Here is a 21,496-nt window from a genome sequence, read left to right as displayed (position 1 = left end):
CTGTATTACTGGAAAAACACTGAGTACATTCTCTAATCTGCCTTTAGACAATTTATGTTAGTTTATGAAACATTATCTTTTGAGGCAGGCAAACACAAGTGGTAGAAAACAAAACCAAACCAAACCTGTAATTACTTTTAAACAGTTTCACAAAGAGCTGCTTTCTCTTTCATCTACCTAAAATGGTGGGAATCTGTCCTCAAGCAGGATCCTGATCCTGGATCTCCAAACAGGATGCAGACGTGGGAAAAGTGTGTTTCTCTTAGGCTCATTTTCTTCCTTTGCCTCATTATCAAGAAATTTCCTGATGGTTAATGACATTTTTAACATTGGTCTTTGAGGATAAATGATTAGCAAGGCCTGGCAATGACTCCATGATACCTGTTCAGTTGCACAATGAGGATGATGTATATTTAAGCTGATCAGCTCTAGAAATCAGAAGAAAATTTGAGCATTGATCATTGCAACTGTGGAGCAATTATTGGCAAAATTCTAATAATGTCCATTTGCTGATTTTAACAGGCTGCTCCAAATTTAAAAAAAAAAATGGCCTAAAAGCGCTGAAAGAAAAGCTCACAGGGTTGTTTTTGACATGGGCAAGATGCTGTTTTCTTAAACTTTTGTTCTGAGAAATACTTGAATTGCTTGGTATTAAGATACTTTAAAAATGGAGTTTAGGTGATTAAAGCTGCCCTCCAGAGCACTCAGAGGTTTCCAGAGACACGGGGAAAAGGCTCAGTCTACAAAACCCATCTGTGGTATCACTGTGCATGATACAAATACATTTTAAAATGTTACAGGTGCACAGCAAAGTACTGCAAAATTAGGAGATGTCCTAATTTACCTAATTTTGCCTGATATGTATAATTATGATACAAGTGATGTTTAACATCTACAATTTATAAGCTATGATTATAGCCTAATGGTGCTATAGCTCTTCTGGTTAATTTATAACTAAAATCTATTAACTTTAAGCCAGACTTAAAGTGAGTGTCTGCTTTTATGAGAACAGAATTGATTTAGGCAACATCAAATAAAAAGTCGTTGTTGGGTGAATTCCTCACAGTGTTTTGTTCTGGTTTTTTTTTTTTTATGTATGAGGAGCTTTAGACTGCAACATGTGATTATGACAAATACCCCATGGATGGTAAATTTAGGTGGGAGGTGTGATGTTTGAAATTGTTAATGTGTCCCTTCAGGACTGCAGGCTGACAACATCTCTTAAAGCAGCGATTAGTTTGGAAGGGGGTTTTTTAATAGCTTGAGAAACAACCCTTTTGGTACTGTCTCACTCAGTTCTCCGCTATAATAAACTGTGTGAGCACCGCTGGATTTAATTAATTTACACTGGCAGAGAAGCTGCTCTGCATTCCTTAGAGAGGGAAATTACTGAAGTTGTTGCAGTGGCCACTGAGGGTATGCATACGTGGACAGCTGTAGCCAGACACAGGCTCTTCTGCCAATGGCCACAGACTGCAAACCATTTGCAGCCCAGAAGCTGTATAGTCACAGTGCCCTTACTAATATACCCCACCTCTCGGCAGCCTTTCAGGTTCAGGCACGGTGCCACAACAGCGTGGCATCCAGACCTGGGCTGGCTTGTGTCCAGTCATCACGGAAGAGCCAATGTTTTTCTGAGGCCATTGTGTGGAAGTTTTGTCAAGGCAACTACGTCATCCTCAGGGCTGTTTGACCTTTCTTAAATGCCAGCTATCAATGAAGAACTTGCAGCTCGTGTAGTGTACAGGTACCAATCTGCGTTGCAGATTTTCACACTGAGGCTGTTTCAATGCTTAAAAGATTGGGCTGCCTTCCTGAGCACTTCTAATTGCAAATTAAGGTGCTTGATTGGGTTTGGAAAGCAGCTACTTGATTTTCCCCCCTCTTATTTTTTTTTCTGCTCTGTGTAAATTAAAAGACAAATTGTCCTTAGCTGAACTGTTGGCTTTTGAGGCAGAACGTCCTCACAGAGGAGGTCTCCAGTTTTGTCTGCACTTTGAGTGTAATCTAAAAGAGCTGTGTCTCATTTCCCTCTAGTAAATATTATCACCCAGTTTCCTTGATGATCAAGTGTGTGAGTCGGTGTTAAAATTTGTAATGTTTCTGAATACCAGAGCGATGAATTCAACAAAGATACTGGCTTTCTGACATGTTATAATCTTCCTTATTCCTCAGCAACTTCTCTGTGTTCCATGGGCTATAAACAACCTGTCTCTCTCTTTGTTTTAGGAAGTAATTACCATGTCCCCCTCCTTTCTCCTTTACTTGCATCCCTTTTATTTAGCAAGTAACTATTGTCTTTTCTTTCAGGAATAGTGCAACTGATATGTACCTAATTGAATTCAGCTATTTTCTCCGTAGGTGTTAACTTTGAAGTCTGTGCCCTCTCTTTCAGATCTGACACAGGGATTTCGTACTCCAAATTTCATCTCAGTTTTCAACCTGTATGAGTTGGTTGAATAACATATGGTATCTCTCCATAAAAATCTTCTGATGAATGAACTGTTAGAACTTCACGGGTGGAGTGGTATTCTTCACTTGCACGATTTGGGCTTATCAAAGGGGTCGTAATAGATGCATATGGATGTGAAACCAGATATCTGCTTAGTTAATTGCATAAGTTGAATTCATTAAATCGTGCTGCATTGCAATGCCACAGTGTGAAAAGGATATGAACTTCTGGCCCATGCAAACTTATTTTTTTATTCTCCGTTACATCTTTTCTGGTTTATTGCTGCTGCTGGTGGTGGATTTTCTCATTTTACCACTTAAGGATTTATTTCCCAAGAAGTATCATATATTCTAGTTTTCTCCAGAACAATCTTGGTATTCTTTGTATATTTTTTGAAGTCCAGATTTTGTTCTTCTATTATTATTACCATTCCAAATTATTAAGAGTTTCCACACTTCTTTTCATATCTGTCACATTTGTAAAAATAATGCCCATGCTAACCACAGGATACTGAAATATTACCTAAAAAAGAGTTGCTTTTTAGGTCAATCTTTCAAGCATTTCGACTGGGTAGGTCCATTGAAGTATACTGACTTATTTTCCTTATTAACTTTACTGTTCACTGTTTCTTTTCATATATTAGTGCTCGTTGGTAAGATATATTGACTCACGTGAAAGTGATCTTTTTTTAAACTTTGATCCAAATACTTTCCTGCCGTATATTACTTATCTGTTAATTCTGTCTGTTAATTCTATCTTTACTATTGGGCCATTTGAAAATAATCTAAAAAAATTAAAAAATTGTATATCATAGCTTGTTCTATATGAACAAATTTTTGTGTTCTCAGTTATCCTCTTGTAGTACTGTTTTGCGTATTTGTGCATACATTTCAGTCTTTGAATGGGGAGTTCATTTAAAATAAAGAAAATGCAAAGTACTTGCCCATTAATGAAATGCTTTCTTTTACTAATTAAAGATAAATAAGGTACAGATTGTAGTTGCTCTGTCAATCGAATTCTAATTTTCAGTGTTGTTTTTGAGCTCTTTTATTTTTACCTCAAAATGTAAAAAAATGTCTGTAGAACTTGATTGGAAATGCAAACTTCTGTGTGCTTTTCTTTCAGAGTACAGACATGAGTCCAGCTAGTAGCACCACCTCACTCCCTGTTAGCCCTCTTCCTGAGGAGCCGTTATTTTTCAAGGTACAGTTAATTTATTTCATAATAAATGTTGTATATGAATTTTGACTTATTGTGTTATCTGGTGTACTGTGAAGTGCTATTATTATTATTTCCTTTTCTTTAAATTACTGTGATATCGGCAGATATCCTTCCATATGTACCATGCCGTTTTCAAGAAATACTTAGAATAAAACATTATTGGTTTTGCGAAGATTATTTTTTCAGCAGACTAGAGCTGTAAACCATTATTTATAAGACTGTGTTTTTTTCCATCTCATCTGCCAGTGATACACTTTGATATGTGCATTCCTGTATATGTGTGTATGTCATTTTTAATCAACAGATTAATCTTTATATTGCGTTTCCAGTACATGTTTTAATGAAACAATGATTAGTTACTACAGGGATACAGGAGACGTTAAAGATATGTCAAAGAACGAATTTGGCATAAATCCAGCGTAAGCCACAGGCCTGTCTTTTTAGTTAATTTTAATAATAAATGATGGGATGATATCCACGACTTTGTAAGGTTTACGCTGTGAGGAATAAGTGGCCCCATGTCACTTTTCCACCTGACTTCATGGTATCCAGCCCTGGGACACAGAATGGCCTTAGACAGAGCCTGACTCTTGGAAGAGGTCTCCCACGGCCAGCCAGGTATTCAGAGCGGCGCTGCAGCTGCAAGCAAAGCAAACGCCGGTTGTTTGCTCAGGCAAGGAAGAGGGAACTTGGGTTTTCAGCACCATTGGCTCAAAAGTGTGTCATAATATGGACAACGTTACACTCGCAGGAACATCCCTTTTAAAATTTCCCCTTTCCCCAGTAAGTTTCCACCTACTGTATGAAAATAATTAGTAGCTTGGGTTGTGTTTTCAGTCACTTTGTGATGATGCTGAATTAAAGCTGAGGAAGTAGAATTAATGAAGTTTAATGACGTAAAGTTTGCGTCTCCTGCACATTTGTCCAGCGCAGGACAAATGCAGACCTGGCCAGCCCCATAAAAAAACTTGGTGGTTTTTTTTCTTTCCTTTTTTCCATATTTTCTGCGTCTGTACAAGAGTTGTACCCTACAGTTGATAACCAGCTAGCTAGCCACTGGTTGCTGTTACTTGAATGGTTAAGGACTGTGTTTGCTGGGTGGTTTCATGAGTGGTGGTACAGACGGGATATCCATGGTCAGCTATTCACGGATTCTCTCTCCTCCTTTGGGGTTTGATGTTTTCAAGACCGCTAGCTCTCAATCAGATTTGGCTGAAATTGAGCAATGTTGTGCCAAGATATTAGAGCACGTGCATCTTTTTACCTTGAGAATCCACATTAAAGGCACATAGAAGTCTACTCTATATTATAAGGCAGATTCGGTAGTTATTGTTTCTCCTTGTGCCTGGGAAACCGCTAAGAACCATCACATACAAAGAAATGGGCTGCTCAGTTCAGATAAAGGTGTAAGAGGTAAGAAAATCTGATTTGAAATAGTTACAATAAACTCATGCTTAGATTCTCAGCTGAGGTAAGCAAGCACTGATCTGTTTGCATCAGGAGCACGCTGACAAATACACCGTAGTGCCGTTACTTTTGAAGGAAATGGTGCTTGTATAGCTCAAGATGGGTGGTAAATGATTTCTTTGAAGTGGAATAGTTGCTCTAATAATAAAAAAATGAAGGTATTTCTTCATATTAAAAGTCTCCTTCCTTTATATTTTATAGTAGAAAATGGTACAAGAAACTAGAAAAAAAAGGGTAGGAAGAATTATTTAATCTTTCATTTTCGGTCCATTTTCAAAATGGGAAACATTTTCCTTTGGAATTCAAGTAAAATGGAGGCCAGACTAGGAAAAAGTCAAATACATCTCACAGCCAATGCCCTTAAGTAGAAATAAAAGTAATATAAAATGTAACAGTTTCTATTATTTCTCCCTGACTCGCTCCAGGAGAGAGCAATATTGTTCAGTAGTAATGTGAATGACTGGTTTTACAAGCCATAACCCTCTCCAAATACTGTCAGTCTATAATATTGGCTTTTGATGATGGGATGATGCATTTCCCTTAGCAACATGATAATAACCTTTCCCACCTTCTTGCTGTAGAAATGAAGATTGAAAAAGAAATTCCATTCTGTGGATCTGAAAACAGAGGTGTAACGAAGCAGGGCAGTAAAAACACTGGGTCTCTTTGGGATAGCAGAAGATCTCTGAGCTAATGAGCTTTTATATTAGACTGTGAAGTGAAACCAAGTCCCTGTTCTCAATCGTACCTGGTTTTATACCAAGAAAGAGAACTGTCCTTTCTTGGATTTTATCAATTCATCTTCAAAAGAAAGTCTGCATAAAGAAAGAATGCAAATCCTGTCATCATCCAACTTCACCAAAGCAGATGCCTGTCATTTTTAATCCCACAGGATGTGTGCTCTATAAATATGAAGGAGAACAAAAGCTTGTTCAAAAACATTTTAAGATTTTGAATTTAATCTAAGGAAAGTCGGAAGCAAGGTTCCCATGAGAGTGCTTGCATGTTGCACCTCAGCTCAGGTAACACTGAACTCAGCTACCATTTTCACAATGTATTGCACATGCCGTGACATGCAGTACTGCCAGAAAGATCCAAATCATGTGAGACCATATTCAGGAATATTTGGAGGAAAGTGTTTTCCAGTACAGCAAGAGGTAGTATACCTGGGTCCATTGTATACCATTATTTTAATGGAATTATTATGTTTTATTTATGTTAAAACAGTACCTTTAAAGGAGTGTCAGTGATACCTAGCAAAAAGAATAGAAAACAATTGAGTAAGAAATAATGGTAGCCAAGCCCAGTGCTATTTAATCCTAAGAGGGACCCTGAGAAAATGATAACATGAGGGAGCTGGGATTGTTCAGCCTGGAGAAAAGGAGACTGAGGGGAGACCTTATCACTCTCTACAGCTACCTGAAAGGAGGTTGCAGAGAGGTGGGGGTCGGTCTCTTTTCCCAAGTAACAGGCGATAGGATGAGAGGAAACGGCATCAAGTTGTGCCAGGGGAGGTTTAGATTGGATATTAGGAAAAAATTTTACACCGAAAGGGTTATTAAGCATTGGAACGGGCTGTCCAGGGAAGTGGCTGAGTCACCATCCCTGGAGGTATTTAAAGGACGGGTAGACATAGTGCTTAGAGATACCGTTTAGTGATGGTTTTTGTCAGTGTTAGGCTGATGGTTGGACTCGATGATCTGAAAGGTCCCTTCCAACCTAGGCACGTCTGTGATTCTATGATTCTATGATCATTAATGCCATTCAGCAACCTTCATTCCATAACTGTTGTAAATAGTGAAACAGCAATGGTATTTGCTTTTGCTTGAGAAAAGAGCAACTTCGTACAGTAGCCAGAAGTATAACCAATTTTTCGTGTGGCTTTGGGTTTCCTTCTCCCTGTGGAGTTAGTGACACACATGTGTTCGGAGCGGTATTCCCTAGCCATGCTCTTTAAAGCTTAGGAAAAAAATCCTGTTCAGATGTGTATGCAGACAGCACACTTTTGAAAAGCTTTTCTAAACCAATTTTTGATAAAACACTCACAGGTATTTCTTTTTAGTGAGGGTTATTTTTATGTCAAATTCCAGCTTTCAATCCTCTGCTGTTTTCCGTGGTTCAAGCTACTTAAAAAAGCAAGATCTTTTCCCATATTTTGGGAAAAGTTTATTCTCTCACAAAAGAGCATCCTCTTGGTTGTTGGTTTTGCACTTAAACTTTTCTGTAGGGAGGAATCTTCCTTTGAACAGAAGTTTATCCTTCTGTCCCTGTATAATATTTCTTGAAGAATTACAGCCTTATCTTGGGGAAAAGTTATGTCACTGTTGAAGAATTTCAGCATTAAGAATTTCAAATAGAACAGAACAGAACGGTATTTGTCATGCAACCTTAACTGAAGTGTTATTCTATGTTGTAATAACAAAAGTGTAGCTGGCTTAAATGTGAATGACTTTTAGTTAAGACTACTTATATATATGCTCATAAACTGTAATTAAAAATAATCTTGCATTTCATTTAGAAGATCAGTGAAAGAGGGGGTATTTCTGAAAGGTGACTTGCCAAGCAATGTCTCATCCATTTTTTAGAACCTTTTGCTTTCTCCTACTCATTATACTGTGCTTTATTATAATAGTATTTTATTATTTTTAAATTATTCTAAAAAATAGTGACAGGCACTTTTAAGAAGGGATCTATGATGGCCATTTAGTACCTAAGATATCTAATATTATCTAATTATACATTATCTGTTATAACGAGCACCAATCGCACTGGTTATTAGCTGCAACCAAGTTGTAAATAGTAACCATAGTAGTAATTTATTATTGCAATGCTTAATTGCATTTCAATTCCATTATTAATCTCAACCATGCTTTACTAATTGGCATTGAACAGAAGAAAAAAATCCTTACATTCTTTGCTTTCTGCTTTGAGGGAGCTGAGAATTTCCTTCAGCATTTATTATCTTACCGTGTTCTGACTTCTGTAATTAATACTCTTGATGCTAATTCCCCGAGTAAGAAATGCAAGCGCCAGCACAAGTAGCAAAAGCTAACAGTCTTTAGCAGTTATGACTACTGTAGGTCTAATAAAGTATAGATCTATAGGTCTTTACTAGGTCTGTACTAGGTCTGTACTAATAGTTCTGCCATTCATCCTGCAGCTCTACAGGCTCTGTAAAGGCAGATCTTTGCAGTCACTAATGGGCATGACTGTGGCAGCTCATGACATTTGTGCATACAACTTTAACAAGAGATAGATTTTTCATCTGGTCAATGATCAGATTAATATTTTTACTGCAGGTGTTTGGAATAATCAGTATGACAGTCACGACAATGATCACTGGTAAGCCAAGGCGACTTATCTTTGAGAGTGTGACTTTACATATCTAGCTGAAGAATGAGTTCTTATCTTTAGTCAGCAACGGTGATAACAAATTTGGCCTATACTTCAAGAAGCTTCTTATACTAGTTGACACATAACCAGCCTATTTGCCCTGTCTTCCTTAAATGCACTATCTCCAATATTTTAAGCATTTGCTGACACTTCTTTGAATAAGAGCATTTTAATGTATTGTTTCTTTTTGTTTTCAAAACGGACTCTGAAATGATCACATAGACATTCTGACCCATGAGCAGGTACAGCTTAGGGTTCAGTGATCCTCTTTCATGGGCTGGAGGCCTCATTAGCTCTTGTCTCTCACATTCCACCCTCCACCTGAATTTCTGCTTCCAATGAGCAGCATGTAAGCTCTGAAGCCTCTGTGTTTTTTGTTCGTTGCAGAAATGCTTTTGGTATTTCCACTAAAGCGAATAGAGTTATAGAAGTATGACTCAGTCAACCCTACCTCTCTTAATCTGATGCTTCAATCTCCAGCCTATTTTAAACCTGTCTCATCATTCTTCAGTGGTTTAATCGATTCCTCCCACTCTTTACCTTTATTTCCTGTATCAGTATTTGCTTTCTCTATGACTCCTTATGTCTTACTGGTGTAGCAAAGACTTTCAAAAGTCATGTCATCACAGCAGCTTTCTGTCTTTGATGAAAGCCTTCAATTCTGTAATTTTCAAGAAAAGACTTATGCATCTGATTTGTTTCACGGTCTTTATCATTATAGTATATGAGATCTGCAAAAGCACTAAATTTATTCTGAAGGTAGAAGTGAAAAGTAGGTATTATGCATCCTGTTGCAAGAAGCATCTGTGCCTCTATTAACTCACTATTCCTTTTTCTTAGTGGCTCTGTGCATGCTTTTCCTAAGGAACAGGGCTCTTTCAGGAAGTCTGTCTGAGTAGAACCACATCACCAGTTTCTTGAGTAATATTTGCGTCAGCTCATGCAGTACAGTGTGGATGTGACTGTGAAATTCTCCTCCTAAGCTTTGGCTGATGTGAAATGGTATGACAAAGAATAACATCAGCAAAACAGAGCTTAATGGAAGAAAAATTAAAAATATACATGTACTTGCCCAGTGTTACCCTGACCTAATAATTTCTTTCAGGTCTTAGTTTATCCTGGCCTGTAAACTGATTCTGGGAAACAAGTTCTCTCTTTCAAAACATGCTCTCTGTGTCTGCCGTTAATTCTGACTTGTTGTTGATGTTGAAAATACACTACGTTTATGGCCAAATTTGAACACGTCTATACGTACCTTATAAGTGTCCATTGAACAAGCTGTCCTGTACACCATGGAACCAGAAATATCTACCTCTTCCTGCAGGTTTTGAAAGGAGCAGATACAGAAGACAGTGAGCTACTATGTAATCTAAAAATACTGCTTTTTTGGGAACACTGTATGTGAGTTAATCATTCAGGTAATGTTACTGCTTAGCTATTTCGGGTTGTTAGACTTCCCTGCATGTAAGTACTCAATTCATCTCTCTTAAGGCTCAGCAAGAAGAAACAAATAGACTAAGTAAGCAGTCTCCCAAGGCAGAGTAAAGACCAGGACGAAAGACTGCCTCCAGATCTGGGGTTCCATCCTTGTTTGGTTAACCAATCTAAGTGTAACGAAGCGTTAAAAAACAGACTGTAGAAGAGAGTGAATATCAGGAACCCCTCAATGGATATTCTTTTCTGAATGACTGATTTGTACTTAAGGAAGAATTTATCACCCGGACTGAAGTGGTCTTGAGTGCCTGTGGGTAATGTATACCTGCCAGGCTTCATGTATGGAGAAGACAGACAAATATTTACACCTTCTGAACACAAGATGGTATTTCCTGTGATTACCATTTCCTTCAAGGCTTGCAGCTCAAAGTTTGGTCTGAGAACAAAATACATGAAGAGGGGTGATATCTGAAGGCCCTAACACCTGAAATGCGGGATCATTCAAGAAAACTTGTGTGGGCTCAGAAGTACAGTTGTCCTGGTACAAGGACATTTTACAGTATTTCAAAATTGCAAGCTATTGGCTTAGGCAAAATTGATGCTTTTAATGCTATAAATTCCATTATTTTCTCAGTGAGTCACATACAGAAAAAGGATTAACATCTGTTTTACTAACATCTCCAAAAACAACCAGAAACACAGATGATACTTCAAACAAAGGCATGGAGAAGTATCGTCATTACTTTTTTCAGTTAACAGGGTTACCAGCATAACTTAAAAATTAGTATAATCAGTACTAGAAGGGTAAATATGAGGTTCATTCAGGTTTCTTCCCTCAGGCAGTCACACAATCACACACTGAATTCTGATACATACCTACAGGGTAAGTTTTTCCTGCTGAGTACTCTGTATCTAAGATTAAAAAGTCACAAAACTTGTAGCATTACAGGTAGCTGAAAACATGTTATCACTAAGACTATGAAAAAAGATTTTCTTGAAGCTCCATGGGAGGATCCTGATATCCCCAGTAAGAGCACTTAGTTTTTCATCCTAATCATCTCAATACAGATAGTAAATCCTCCTAATTTCCCTTGGCTAGGGAGCGATAGGCATAAGTAAATATGAGCACTGGCATTTGGAAAATATTATGATGGACATTATTTTGGTAAACAGAAGTTTTTCAAGGGGTTCAGAGTTAAATTCTCCTTAAATCAATGGTGCAGTGCCCATTGACTACAGTGGCACGTACCTTCAGTTCATGGATGGTATGGATTATGTCAGAGGCATCGATTAGTTTAGAAGTAAAAATGTAAATCAGTACTGATCATTTTAACCCCATCAATTGTTTTAGAGGTGAGAAAGTAAATCCATTTTGACTGTTCCAACCTAAGAGTATTTTTTGTAGTTGTATTGTTGTAAATTTGATAAAATCGGAGTGTTTTCCTAATTTTCATTCAATATGATTAAAATGCATGACTATTTGCAATGCAAGAATTTATTTAATAATAATGATTCCATTTCCAGTATGTGTTAGCACAATGGATTTTTTCCTCCTAGAATAAAATAAACAAACTGCAGACTTGAAAATGGGTTTCCTGCATCTCAGACAAGTATTCTCACAGTAGCGGGTGGTTTATCGATCTCTCTCTCTCTCCTTCTGGCCAGTGATTGCATTTTCCATCCAGAAAACCTCTGAAAGACACTTGCATGGAAACTTAACGTGTTCTTGAAAAAAACTTTCAGCTTCATCAAATAATAAGTTTTGAAATGGAAACCAACCATTAAAAATTTAATTGACTTGTCTATTAAAACATGTATAAACAACTTTCCCAGTGTCTAAATAAGTAATGTTAATGACCCAGCTGCATGTTTTCTAACATAATCCTTTACTGTAGGAAATGCAGGGCTGGCACTTTGAAATTCTTATCAAGTTGGATGTCTCAAAAGTACGACACTAAAAATAAGTGACTGGTTTTAATAATGCTCTCTTAGAGTTTAAAGAGACAGATATTTTGGTGAGCAATTTATTTCACCATTAAGGAGAGTGGGATATATTCTGTTAATTTTAATCACCTGAAATGAAATTTAGTTACTGAATGCAGACACCTTGTGTCACTTAAGAAACCCATCTATATCCTGCCTTTCCTCCAGGAGCAAAGTACTGGGAAGTGATGAATGCTGCTTTGCTATAGTGTGATTTTTGTTGTTTTCCTGGTTTTGGTTTTTTTTTTTTTCCTTTGAGATTGTCCTTAGGTTATGCTCTGTTTTGTGGTAAGTTATAATCTCCCTTGCAAGCGCCCTTTTTATGCTGGGATGTTTAATTTTGCTGGGGAAACTGGCTTGTGTGGGAGGCTTTGATTATGTGATACAACTGGACTACGTTATTTAAAATGTTTGGGATTTTCCAAGTGCTCTTCCTCTTGCCACCAACGTTTGCATGGTTGCATAAGGTTAAATCTAGTTCTACGTGAAAAAAATAATTTTCTCTGTATTAGAAAAAGTGTATTAGCGTATATTAGAAGTGTGACATGGTTATAGTATTATTTGGGTATCTGAAACGTGTGATGTACCCTGATTTCGAGCCATGGCATGTGCGTTCTGTTTACTCTCTGCCCTTTTCCTTGCTACCAGTATAGTTCAGTACGCTGACGGTTGGTAAAGAAACATATTTGTGTGTTTACGGTGACCCTTTCATGCCTCCTCGTTTGTTCAAGAATCATCAAGTGGTCTTTTATCTTTTTTACATAATTTGTTAAAAAACAGGACAAGGAAAAGAACATCCTTGTTTATTTGTTGAGGGGTTCTTAAATGTGGCTGAATGATCTGGCTCTTAATAGTAGTCCAGGAATATGTGTAGAATAAGGAATCTAGTTATCCGAGTTTCTTCATTTATCAGGGATTAATAAGAGTCCTGAAAGCTATTGGGGATGGAGACAATGGAAAGTGTCACTTTTATTTCTTTTTAAAATGTTGAAAACCTAGTCTCTAAGTTGTGGGTATGTTGCTTTGTTGTCAGGGGGAACATGTATAGGAAAGTTCCATTCCTACTTTAAGTAGCTTACAGATAACTGACCATCTTAGAAAAATATTGTAATTTTTAGATAATACACACTTCTAAACACTTTTTCAACAAACAGATGTGGTTATGGTTCACCTACAAATTGCTGTTAAAAAAAAAAAGGACAAAAGGGGAAAAAAGAGCACCGACTTTGTGGTTGAAGAAGTTGCTAACGGGAGGCGGGGGGGGAAAAAGCCTGTAAACAGATTTAGTCACTTGATTCTGAAGGAGTGAATAATGAACAAAATAGTTCAGCAGATCGTCTGACAGAAATTCTGAGGGAATTTGTGAACCAAGGAAGAAACTTGTTGGTTTTTTTTTTCCTCTTAAATTTGATATCATCAACCAAGGATGAATGCTACAGATGAGAAGGAATAACACAGTTTTAATTAATTAATTAATTGGATAATGTTTTCTAGGTGTTTCAAACTTGTGCAGCTATGAGGGGAAGAGCTGTACACTGTTTTGTGTAGCCTTGTGATAGAGTTTAGTGGTTTTGTTAGATTTTAGTATTTTAAACAGGAGTTCTGAAAGATTAAATTAAGGCTAATGGGATATAGTGGAAAAAAGTTCTCTTTAGGTACATGACAGAACATGGACACATCTGATTCCCATATCTGTAAAACTTGATATTTGTTTTCATAAAAGGCAGCTTTCATTTGTGATAAAATGATCATTCAACTTCATAGGATCTGGCTTTGTAGTTAATTTCTAACAGTTTTTGATCTTGGTATGAGCAGAGTACAATGAACATTTATGTCCAAGTAACTGTAGATTTTGATGGGATTAATATTAGCAAGGGCAATGAATAGAAGTACAGAACTGAGGATTTGAAAAGCAATGGGAGAAATCCTTTTCCACTGATGCTGAGTAGTTCAATTCTTAGGCAGCAGATAATAAAGTTCATCACTGTCAGCAGCATGGTTGTCCTTTGTTAGGAACTGGGAATGACAGGGACCTCCTCTCCCTCCCAGCCAGTTCTTTACTCTTGCAGTATTTACTCGCAGCAGTATTGTATGGTCCCAATCGTAATTTGATTAAAGTCACCTTAGAACAGGCATTTAATGTCCTAGTGGTTCTGTTCCTCTGGTATCTGACTATCTCCGTTCCTTGAAATCGAGATTACCATTTGCTGTAATTGTTACATTTCAGGATGTTGTCAGTAACCAAGAAAGGAAAGAACAGGCGTGATTATTTGGTGGGCTGGGTTTTTTTTTTTCCTCCACATGGTCAGATCCTTCCAAGACAGAGTGAAGTTTCATATTTCTGTGAAAGGGAGAAGCACGTAATACTCGACATGACTGTACAGAGCAAATCTTTGATGGTTCTAAAAGGATGCGTAGATAGACAGTTTATTTCAATAAATCAGTAAAGAGCAGTATAGTTCAGGAAAAAAATTGGTTTATCAAAATTGAACAAAAGAAAGAGTGGATCTGAGGAATAAAGAGTTGTTTTCAAGGCCAATTAAACATCAAGTTTTTTACAAGCAACATCAAACAAATACTGTTGCTGAAGTTTTTTGTTTACCTTTCACTAAAATACCTAGAGCCTCACCTCTTTCACAGGCTGCTAGTCTGCATCAAATTTAAAATGCCTAGGAAACATGCACTAACTGAAAATCTGCAGGGTATAATTATGTATCTTATAAAAATAGATGCAATAAAAACATGAAAAAGACAAATAGGAAGAAAACTGGTGACAGTGAATGTTTAAAAGAAAGTAGTTAATTTGGCATACCAGTGCTAAAGAATTTAGGACTTTCACACATACAAAAGTTATCAAATTTTTAGTACTATGAGAGCAAAATTTTAAAGATATTAAATATTGTCTTCATGCTGGTATTGCAGCTGTGAAGTAGGATGAAGTTAGGATACTGTTTGAGTGGGGAACTTGGAATATAACATTGACTTATTATTGTTTTGAGTGATTGTTTGGATTGCTGTAGGTCACTTTACTTTGATCAAATTTTCAGTGTCTTTGGACATAAACTAAATGTTCCTGTATTTACAAGCTCCATAGCCCAGCACCTTCCTGCAAGCAGTTTTGGATGTGCCTTCTCTGCTCTGCCCATAGAGCGCTCTGCTCACTGAGCAGCACTAAGAGGAAGGATTTTGTGGAAAGGAAAGGCGTTTGTTGAACCTGACCATTTGAATGCTGGTTGTCATGTCAATACACAATTAAACGTGAATGGGAAATGGTTTCCCTGTCCCGTGGAAATGTCGAGCATTTCAGGACATTCTCGTGCTCTGCACAGGCGTGAAGCAAGTGGGTCATAATCAGTGTCATTCGCCCACCCCTAGTTAGAAGCAGCAAAGCCTTTAACTGTGATAGTAAGGTATTTGTCAGAACTAGAAATGACCAGAACAGTACTTGTGGCTTCTTGGTATCTTCATTATTTTGCTTTATGCTCTGCTATATTCTTGAATGCTCCTTCAGTTGCAAGGTTGTGTATTTGATGTTTTTTGCCGTGCTTATAAACATTTTGAATGAATAATATTTACAGGTCTTTAAGTTATTAATCCTTTAAGCCTTTTGTTTCACTCTCCTCTTGAATATCTTTATCTTCTCTCCCTCCACAGCCACAGAATGGTTGATGCCGGTACTCTTCATCTGATTTCCATAATTATTCTCAGTGATGCATGAGGATGAATGCAAATTTGTTAGCAAAATGATAATTCCTTATCATGACAAGAAAAAACCCCACAGAATTATCTGTCCCTAAATAAAAACAACTTTATTATTGGGTTTAATCTATTTTATAAAGCAGTATGCACCTCTTAGAAAGAGGTCATTAGAGTAAATGAAATTAATTGGGGAAAAAATTAACAAATGTTATGAAGCTGTCACTTTTTTATCTATCAGTACGGAAATCATATAAATGCTACTCATATATCACCTAGATATCTTCAGCATGCAAATTTGAAGGGACTGATCATCATAAATATCAATTCATTTTGAGGGGCCGAGGCTCTTGAAAACACTAATCCTCATAACATTCCTATAGGATGAAGAGGCATTGTTATCTTTCTTTCACAGAGTCTTGAGGTATTTCCACTGTATGGGCGATACTGCACGCTGTCCTGGTGTCAGTCTGGGGAACTGATTCTGCTTCTCCTGGTTTCATTTCTATCTGTTAGTTACTCCTCACTGACCTGTACCTTACTGCAAGGGATAATCTTCCCACTCAAAACAAGAATTCTGCAACTCCTCTGCTACCCAAACTGGGGAGCCAAGCCCGCTCTGCAAACAGATCTCTGCGTTTGCAATCACACGTGGGAAATGATATTTTCCCCTTAAATGAAGCAGTGGTATCTGAGAAATATTTATTGTATTTTAAGATAACTTTTAATTCAATATAGTATTAAACAGAGAAATAATTAGTGTTATGTGATGCGTCAGCATAATACTAAAAATTCTTTGCTTATAGGAATGGAAAGTTTGAAAAAACTATTTTTCAGGTTTGCATTGTAGTATTTGATGGAAAGTGTAGAGTGTTAAATATTACTTTGTGCAGTTCTTTATTATTTTCTGTCCACAGAGCCCTTCCCATGTCATATGGAAATGAGTTTCACTTTTGTTCTGTTGTATGTTGTTTCCCCTCTGGGACTCTGTATACAAAGGGCTTTAAGTGTCGAAATATAAATGGTAGGCATTTGCTAAAAAAATTGTCACTCTTCTGATACAAGGAGAGGGGTTATAAGTGTCCATTTGTATTTAATCCCTTCTCTAATATTTTCACAAACTTTTTCTTGTGTTTTGAGTAAATCATAATTGCTCACCTGTTTGTAGGAACGTCTTGCAGACCTCCATGAATCATTCAAAGCAACAGCGCAGACAAGCTTGTGATGCAGTTAGCTTAAAAGAGTGTTCCCAGAAGGGTCCAAAAAGGCAAAACTAGCTGAATCTAAGCAAGTGTATGCCTCACCAGGGAACAGATTAAGTTAAACTGGCTTATGATTATGTTTTAAAGTGCATCAAATGTTCTTTTGTGATGTATCTAAGAGGTTGCCATTTGACTGTCCAATTGCAGCAACTTTGTTCCTTCAGGCTGTATTGGCAGGGTAAAAAAATATAACTAAACATGATGTGGAGTGCAGCTGATCACTTAGTCAGGTGCTTGTATACCTCTGGCTGTAGGTGATTTGTCAGAAGAAAGGTAAGAAATATATGTCTGCAAACAAAGGTGGCATTTAATGTCAGCGTGAGCCTGATGGCAGAGAAACAAGTAGTCAAGAAACAGTGATTTGACTTAAGTCAAACAAAAGATCAGAAGGAAACAAAGCACCTGCTCTATGTGTTTGGAGAGCTTGGTAAGGTGATTCCGTAGGCTCTTGCAGGCCAGAGGTTTGGGGCCTTGTAGTTCCAGTGTTTCTGGGCAGCCAGTTGTGCCAAAGGTGTCCAGTTCAAGATGGGTGGATGGATGACAGATAATGTCAGGTGGACCATGCCACTTCTCTCCTGTGTAATGAAGGAACGATGCCACCCCAGGTCCCTTCCAAAGCATAACATGTGCACTATGGGACACCACTGACCTATAGTTTGGACCAGTGACTGAAGTATTAATTAAAATTACCACCCTAATCACAGTGACTAATGTTCCACTTTGTACCTGCATTAAATTAGTCTGAAGGCAGATTAATGTAGAAGAAATACTTTTAACCTAACTTTCCTACATTACAAAACTTAAAGTGCTGCCAGGGAAATTCATCAAAGGGTTCAGCTGAAAAGATATCCCTGCAGATATACAATATACATAAGCTGTGCTGCGCTGCTTTTCTCCTATACCAGCCTGTTATCAGCAATTTTTTTCTTTTTTTTTTTTTTTCAGTTGAGATATAGTTTTCGTAAATCAACTTGGGCTTAAGAATGGTCAAAGGAGTTACCTTTGAGTCCTTTGGGTTAAGGAAGTTCAATTTCTTTAAATGAATCAAGTAATATTTTCATTCCTTTGGATGTGCGTGTTATGGGGATGAAAAAAAAACCACCCTGACTGTCACGCCATGACTAATGGAGCATTAGGCTGTTGAGCAAAAGCATTTGGCAGCATAACCAAAATGTTTACAACCAAGATGTTTAGTGGAATTCACCAATTGTTAGGTTAAATCAACAGAAGCCATCTTTCTTTGCCCTGCATTTATCACTTGGCTCTTTCCATCTGTGTTTTTTTTTCCTTTCCTGTCTTGTCTTAAATAACAGCATGTTCATCATCTTGCCCTCTTGACTCAGTTTTGTCTCTGTGATACCAGCTCTTACCGAACAAAATTATTGAATAAAATATCACATGGCTAACACCAGAAAATCTCTCCTCTGTAAATATTTTACCTAAAAAAGGGTTCAAATACCTTCTGTGATGTGACAGTTGATGTTAATCCTGGTTTTAAATGAAAATGCTTGCACGGTATATAATGAGAAACACTAATACGAATAGAGGGGAGGATTCCCTCTCCCTCTCCCTAGCTGGGAGGGGTGGCCAACACTCCAGAGGGCCGTGCTGCCATCCAGCGTGACCTGGACAGGCTGGAGAGTTGGGCAGAGAAGAACCTAATGAGGTTCAACAAAAGCAAGTGTAGGGTCCTGCACCTGGGAAGGAAGAATGCCAAACACCAGTATATGTTAGGGGCGGACATGCTGGGAAGCAGCTCTGAGGAGAAGGACCTGGGGGTCCTGGTAGACAGCAAATTATCCATGAGCCAGCAGTGTGCCCTTGTTGCCAAGAAGGCCAATGGCATCCTGGGCTGCATAGGGAAGACTGTGGCCAGTAGGTCGAGGGAGGTCATTCTCCCCCTCTGCTCTGCACTGGTGAGGCCACAACTGGAGTACTGCATCCAGTTTTGGGCTCCCCAGTTCAAGAGGGACAGGGAACTACTGGCGAGAGTCCAGCGTAGGGCAACCAAGATGATTATGGGACTGGAGCGTCTCCCTTATGAGGAAAGGCTGAGAGAGCTGGGACTCTTTAGCCTGGAGAAGAGAAGGTTGAGGGGGGACCTGATTAATGTTTGCAAGTATCTAAAAGGTGGGTTTAAGGAGGACAGAGCCAGGCTCTTTTCAATGGTTCCCAGCGACAGGACAAGGGGCAATGGGCATAAGCTAGAACATAGGAAGTTCTGTTCAAATACACGGACAAACTTCTTTACGGTGAGGGTGACAGAGCACTGGAACAGGCTGCCCAGGGAGGTTGTGGAGTCCCCTTCTCTGGAGACTTTCAAGACTCTCCTGGATGCAGCCCTGAGGGATGTGGTTTAGGCAATCCTGCTCTAGCAGGGGAGTTGGACTAGATGATCTCTAGAGGTCCCTTCCAACTCTGAAGATTCCGTGATTCCGTGATTCCTTTTGTGTCATTGCAGAAAGATGTCATGAAAAATATGAGCATCTTATGAAATTTTATTTTGTCATACAAGCTTCTTGTAGATTGACTCTTACTCCTTCCCAGTCCTTTAGTCAATGGAGTATTTAAAAGTAAGGATTTGGGGGCTTGTTGGTTTTTTTACAGAGAGCTGCTTGTATTTCCTACTGTGACTCTTTTGGCTGGAGCGTAGCCTTGTCCCCAGTGGTGTTATTAGGAGTCTCCTGCAGAGTAGGTTGATCTCCACTTGTGCTATTGTACAGCAAAGAGGAACACACTCAGTCTTGACAAATTGTGATAGCCATTTCTGATACTAAAACCATTTGGCATGAAAATTGGGTATCGTGGTGGTACAAACAAAAAAGCAGTAGTGCAACCTACTTCAAAGAAATACCTTACAGAAATTACTGACATTTATTTAAGCTGCAACTCTAGCTGTAAAATTATTTAAAAGCACTGAATAAAAATATGATAGATAAAATGACTACAAAAGAGATCTTAAAAGGTACGAACCCCTAGTCAGTTACCTAGGAATACGACAACACCTTAGCAATTATATACTTGGAAGGATAATATTGTTTGTATGACAGCTATCATCTCACTGTGAAGAGTCAACTGGGGACGCCCACTGACATTTTAAAATTCAATTTAAAAGTCCATATTGTTAACCATTTCATTCCTTATCTGAAGAAAGACACAGGAAGCATTAAAATGTACCTACATTATATATTTATATAACTTCCTATGTATTTTTTTAGGAGTATCTGCTGTCACGTATATACCAGATGGGAGCACTACAAGAACAAGCCTATAAGCCGAGAAAAGCTTATAGACATATTCAGATGGGCAGAGCATATGGTCACTAAGAGAAAGGATTTATCGTCAAGTCATATTAGCTAACATGATACTCAGCAGGTGTTAGATATACATTCATTTCTGGTTTGTATACCCTGTAGTCCCATTTGGTTTAACTTGCTACCTTACTTTTCTTGTCAGGAGACTGAATGAATGTATTTAATGAATTGCAAATGATCAAGAATTATCCAGGAAAAGTAAATATACATCATTTTAAGGCAACAGATCTCTTGCATCCCTGAAGAACATCAAAATATATTTCATACTATACAGTTGGGAAACTTTTATTGTAATAACTATTAGGCTACAGCTTATTTAAGGAATTATTAGGCTACAATCATTAGACTTGAAGTCATTTCTTAAACTTCATGCACTGAACAGATTTAGGTCCATTGTGTGATGGTCGGAGCTGTATGATTCTCTGCTTGCTGAGCTCTATTCAACAGTGGATTCTTGGTATATGAGCAAGGATCCAGTTTTGTAAAGGACCTATGCTGTTTTCCCACGGAGGTGGAATGTGGCTGCTTTCTTCATTGTATTTTAGAGGTATGTGAAAAACACTGTGAACATGTAAGTAAACATGAGGATCATGGATCGATACTGTCCATTATAATTTGAACTGAGAAGACTTGATAATCCGGACTAGAATTTGATAATCCAAAACAACCTTGTTTTAACCAAAAGAAGTTGTTCAGAGAAGGAATGTAAAATACAGCTGTGTAACAGATGACCTGCAGCATGAATTGTATGCTTGTTGATCTTTATTTCATGCATAAAATTCTTAAGAGTATTAAAAACAAAACAAAAACAAAAAACTCCAAAAAACTCACTGCAACAATGTAAATACAGTACAGATTGGCAGGGCTGCTACACTCTGTTGTGCAGGCATGGAGTTCTTGGGTGGCTTTCTCAAGGTCATAAACCACCCAGGAGGTATGATCTTCCCTAGTTCTTTTCTTGAACAAGTTGATTATTATTCTTCAATGTTAAAATACAAGTTTATTTTCTAAATAAAAGGGAAAAGTACAGCATGGAGCTGTGACTTAATCAAACAGCTTGTCAGTGACAGATCCATATCTCATGATCTTCCACTTTGCTACTTGGTGCTTCTCTGGCTTAATCTCTTTTTGAACTTCCAGAAGAAGCAGTCACATTTCCAGCCCTACTTCTTTTCTGCCATCACACCTATTAGTGTGTGACATCTCTGTTTCGGTTGACTCTGCTCGCTTGCATACATGTGGGAATGAGCTGGGGTTGAGGAAAGGGCAGGACC

General features: G+C 38.0%; 1 protein-coding gene across 5 annotated transcripts in view; it reads left to right on the top strand.

Moving 5' to 3' along the window:
* Positions 1-21,496, top strand: part of CCSER1 (coiled-coil serine rich protein 1) — a 695,226-nt gene that overhangs the window by 325,355 nt on the left and 348,375 nt on the right. For all 5 annotated transcript variants that reach the window (XM_063336575.1, XM_063336572.1, XM_063336574.1 and 2 more), the window contains exon 7: positions 3,578-3,655. In XM_063336575.1, coding sequence (XP_063192645.1) covers positions 3,578-3,655 — 78 coding nt within the window. The remainder of the gene's footprint in view (positions 1-3,577; positions 3,656-21,496) is intronic.

Source organism: Chroicocephalus ridibundus, chromosome 5 (genome assembly GCF_963924245.1).
Source record: "Chroicocephalus ridibundus chromosome 5, bChrRid1.1, whole genome shotgun sequence".
Classification (NCBI taxonomy): Eukaryota; Metazoa; Chordata; class Aves; order Charadriiformes; family Laridae; genus Chroicocephalus; species Chroicocephalus ridibundus.
The sequence above is the reverse complement of the archived record's forward strand: the minus strand, read 5'-3'. Positions and strand labels throughout refer to the sequence as shown.